The 4671-nt window shown below is 45.0% G+C and overlaps 1 protein-coding gene across 1 annotated transcript in view; it reads right to left on the bottom strand.

Annotated features, from left to right (window-relative positions):
* Positions 1 to 1540: 1540 nt before the first annotated feature.
* LOC311320909 (uncharacterized protein) overlaps positions 1541 to 4671 on the bottom strand; it is a gene marked incomplete at both ends in the record, with an annotated part of 22306 nt that continues 19175 nt past the window's right edge. The window contains 7 exons of the mRNA XM_084452776.1: positions 1541 to 1780; positions 2027 to 2210; positions 2544 to 2690; positions 3209 to 3327; positions 3959 to 4042; positions 4445 to 4542; positions 4628 to 4671. The exon at positions 4628 to 4671 is cut by the window's right edge and continues 116 nt beyond it. Coding sequence (XP_084308902.1) covers positions 1541 to 1780; positions 2027 to 2210; positions 2544 to 2690; positions 3209 to 3327; positions 3959 to 4042; positions 4445 to 4542; positions 4628 to 4671 — 916 coding nt within the window. The remainder of the gene's footprint in view (positions 1781 to 2026; positions 2211 to 2543; positions 2691 to 3208; positions 3328 to 3958; positions 4043 to 4444; positions 4543 to 4627) is intronic.

Consider the following 4671-nt stretch of genomic DNA (forward strand, 5'->3'; position numbering starts at 1 on the left):
ACTGAGCATGCAGATAATATAAGGTCCAATATTGAATATTCTGGAACTGATTTGTGCAGCTAGTCTATCTAACTGAGCAGAACTATCACCTGTCTGCATACAAAACAATATTTACAGTGTTTCTATGATATTAAATTCTCAGTTCTTGGAAGCAAAACAAAACCATGTGATTCATCAATCAAAGACGCATCTCTTAAGTTATAGACAACAATAAGATTCATGAAATATAAGGCCAAAAACAAACATAATTTCACCAGTTCATACAGTATATACAAAATGCTGTAAACATCTCTTCTCTTATCTCACACTCAGAAAATAAAAACCTTTATTATTTATTGTACCATCCCTTTTTTCACATTTTTGTTTGAATATAAAGGAATGAACCAGTTTAAGTAATGATGGCTGCTTGCTCCTCTAACTATGGACACAAAGGAAGAGAAGGGAGCAGCGCTGTCACCAGGGGTTCAGAAGGCAAATGTTTCATAGCACAGACAGAACAGCAACAGAACATCAAAACACACACACACACACACACACACACACACACACACACCACCCTGTGTGATCTCATCTAAACAAGATAAGATGTAAATTATTGCTAAATGGTATATTTACTGGTTTGATTGTATACTATATACAGTATATACATACAAACTGTACATGCATACATACATACATACATACATGCAAAGACATCAGTGGTGACAAGGAGACAGCTCTTCATAACTGACGTATAGAGAGAACTGGAATGAGTAAAGAGAATGTGTGTTGGAAGTGCCAGTGACCTGCTGGAGAACCTTTGAGGAGTTTACAGTTTTTGAAGAGTTTACATTCTTAATGTGAGACATTATTATTATTATTCCATCTCACTGCTTCTTCCTGTAAATGCCCACGAGGCAGCCAAAGCAGACCAATGGGAGAAAGACTTAGTCTTCCATGGGAGTTTTATGCAGGAAGTAATAGACATGATGTTTAGTCTCTTGCGTTCAAACTTCACTGACGCTGCTACTGACTATGTCTCTTTCTCTCTACTGCAGAATCTGGGGAAGAGGGGAGAACCATCGACACCTAGGTCAAGGAACATACTGTACAGAAAAAAAACAAAAAAAAAACATCAGATACAGTATGTCACACATGCAGACAGCTCACCACAGTACATGGAAGCCACTTCTATGGTATTTTAGCTTCACTTTGGCTCCCAGTGTAGCAGTTGTTCTGGATAGGATGTGTATAGGATGTGTATAGGATGTGTATAGGATGTGTATAGGATGTGTATAGGGTGTGTATAGGGTGTGTATAGGATGTGGATAGGATGTGGATAGGATGTGGATAGGATGTGTATAGGATGTGTATAGGATGTGGATAGGATGTGGATAGGATGTGGATAGGATGTGGATAGGATGTGGATAGGATGTGGATAGGATGTGGATAGGATGTGGATAGGATGTGGATAGGATGTGTATTTATGACGTCTCTGATGCCTCTTTCTTTTTATGGCCCTTGTCATAGGTCCACAACATAACATTATCTCTGGTTTTATTCAAGTCTTCCTCTTTTCCCTCCTCTTCCCTCCCTCCACAGCCTCCTCTTCCACTCCTTTGTTCCCTCTCTCCTCTGGGTCCTTGTCCGTGGAGAGACGGTCGTCACCATGGCAACGGGAGGCGGAGGGGGGCATCGTAGAGCTGTCAGAGGGTAGGGAGGGGGTCAAGGGGTCTGGGTTGCGCTCTGGACTCAGGGTGGAGATAGGAGACGGGGGAGGCAGAGTGGAGGAGATAGAGGGCTGGAGGAGACAGAGGGTTAGATGATGTGGCACATGAAATACAGGTGTGTGTGTGTGTGTGTGTGTGTGTGTGTGTGTGTGTGTGTGTGTGTGTGTGTGTGTGTGTGTGTGTGTGATAAGAGACAGAGTGTGTGTATGTACTGTATGTCTGAAGTAGAGTGAGAGAGTGAGAGCAAGATATCAAAAGAATTTGTGCGTGTGTTTGTGTCTGTGTGGGCATGCATGTGTGTGTGTGTGTTTCTTTACCTGCAGTGAGGCGCTGGACTTGTTTCTCTTCACCTTCATCTTGGCCAGTGATCCTTTGAGGCCAATCTTCTGTGTTATCTCCAGAGCAGCCCTCAGCAGCTTGGGCGTGTCTGCCCGGGGAGGGGCCACCTGGACAGCCTCCGGCTTCCGCTCCGCTGGCTCCTTGTCCTTGGTCAGCATCTTCCTGTGGACAAAAACATCAGACACTGAAGTCAGTGGTGGAGTAGTTAGGAACTGAATGAATATTGTGAACTGTATGGTCGGGCTGGTTCATTTGACATACTGTATTAAGCTTAGTCCAGTATTATAGAACCCCTTCAATGGAGGGTCAACAATAACATCTTTTCATCTTAGTCCAGTATTATAGAACCCCTTCAATGGAGGGTCAACAATAACATGTTTTGAGTCTAGAACTAGGCGTAATCGGTGTCTGGGAAACTTGAATGTCTGTGCTTGTATCAATCCTGGACGAGAGCTAGTGCCCCCCAGTGTCCCCCCAGTGTCCCTGGCCTCTCACCGGGCCTTCTTGCGGAGTAGCCTCTGAGACTCAGGGTAGTGGACCAGGATGTCGTTCAGGTCCTTCTTGTCCAGGATGAACAGGTTGGCGAAGCCGTGAGCAACCACGTTGGCCGTGCGCCTGTTCCCACCCCCCACCGCCAGCAAACTGACAATCACAGAGAAGGCATGTCATGATACAACACGGTATGATGGGATACAAGTTTATACGTACATTTCCTTGAAACCGGTGTCATGATAAGAACATGACGAAGACATACTGTGCTCAAGATAAAAGTTCATTCAAACCGTCTGTCTGTTGAGAGGGTGTCTACGTGTCTCCATGGTAAGTAGAGATACAAGGTGAAGGAAAAACATTAAAGGTACCCAACGGAACGTGAATCAAAACAATCCGTTCTTTGTTTATTTTCGAAATTCCTCGATTATATGGTTCCTTGTAGTCTAATAAACATGTTGAATCACTTGAATGTCTTTCCTACCTTGTAATTTCTTCGCAAAATGATATTTAGCTAATGTTTTGAAAACAACAAAGATGTGTGAAACGTATTGACGCAATGACGTAGTACACGATTTCCGGGGACCACCTTCTCAAATTTGCTCTAGAGCGCATACTAGTGGTCAAAAACTACATTGGGTACCTTTAAGCCCCGCCTCCCAAACACTCACCTGATCTCTCCGAACACAGACCCCGCCCTCAGTGTGACAAACACCGTCTTTCCGTCCGGCCCCCCAACCACCTGCACCTCTCCTGCCTTGATGATGTACATCTCCCGGCCCACCTCACCCTGCAGCACAGGTGACGGGGTGAGAGAGTGTGTGTGTGTGTTTGCAGGTGTGTGTTCAGGTGTGTGCATGTGTGTGTTATATGGCTTTATACAACGGTTAGTTCTGGTTCTTGATTCTGATTGGCTGGAAGCCGTGTTAAAATACTTTTTACACCTGGGACCGCATATCATTCCATTTTCAGTATTAATGCGCCTCCCATTTGATCCTATGCATTGTAGTTGTTGTTGTTGCTTGGCAACCCATTTGTTAGGGGAACTATTTTGCTCGGCGGAATTGAGGGAATGATGCTTCGTTTTGAATAAATGTTCATATTTTACATTGCTGTGTGTCTATTTTACACTAATAGCTGTAGTAACCGTTGTATAAAAGCAATAAACCAGGCGGTATGTTATAGTGATTTTATAACATACCGCCGCTTCGCGTCGCCCCCTAGCTGTTATAAAATCACTATAACACACGGCCTCTCGTGGTTTATTGCTTAAGTTTATGTGTGTGTATGTGTGTGTGTGAATGTATGTGTGTGTATAGTTGCTCAATTTGCAGACTTTTCACCAGACAGATACAGTATATAAAAAGACACACACACACACACACACACACACACACACACTCTCTCTCTTCTGCCTGTACCTTCTTGCAGACATAGTCCCCAGGGAGGTAGACGACAGACCTCAGTCTCTTCAGCATGTCAAAGATCATCTGTCTGTCACAACCCTGAGCAACACAGAGAAATGAACTGTAAGACCGGGGTGAAATTACCTATACTTTAGGGTCACTTGATTCAGCTAGCTTGGCACTCTAGATGGGTAGTGTTTTAAATTTCTTATATGACTCATAGACCCAGGACTAGGTGGCGGGATTACATCTCCGCACTGGCCTGGGAGCGGCTAAAGATTCCCCAGGCAGAGCTGGTTGATGCTGCTAGGGAAAGGGATGTCTGGGGCCCCCTGCTGGAACTGCTGCCTCCGCGACCCGACCCCGGATAAGCGGATGAAGATGGATGGATGGATGGATAGATGACTCACTTTACACCTCAAGTACAGTCCCTGGATTTGGCTTTGTGTGACAGAGACTGTGTGACAGAGGGGGTGTGACAACACGCCCACTCAAACCCACCTGGAAGAGAGCCACCTTACTGACGATGGAGTAGTTGACGTCCACAGCGATGTCCAGACGCATCTTATCTGGCAGCTGCATCAGGAGCTCCTGCTCATCTATATCGAGAGAGAGGAGAATAAACACACACACACACACACACACACACACACACACACACACACACACACACACACTCCTTACCCAGCATGCCCTGGGACTGCCAGGTGTAGTTATACCAGGTCTTG

Source organism: Borostomias antarcticus (genome assembly GCF_949987555.1).
Source record: "Borostomias antarcticus genome assembly, chromosome: 18".
Lineage (NCBI taxonomy): Eukaryota > Metazoa > Chordata > Actinopteri > Stomiiformes > Stomiidae > Borostomias > Borostomias antarcticus.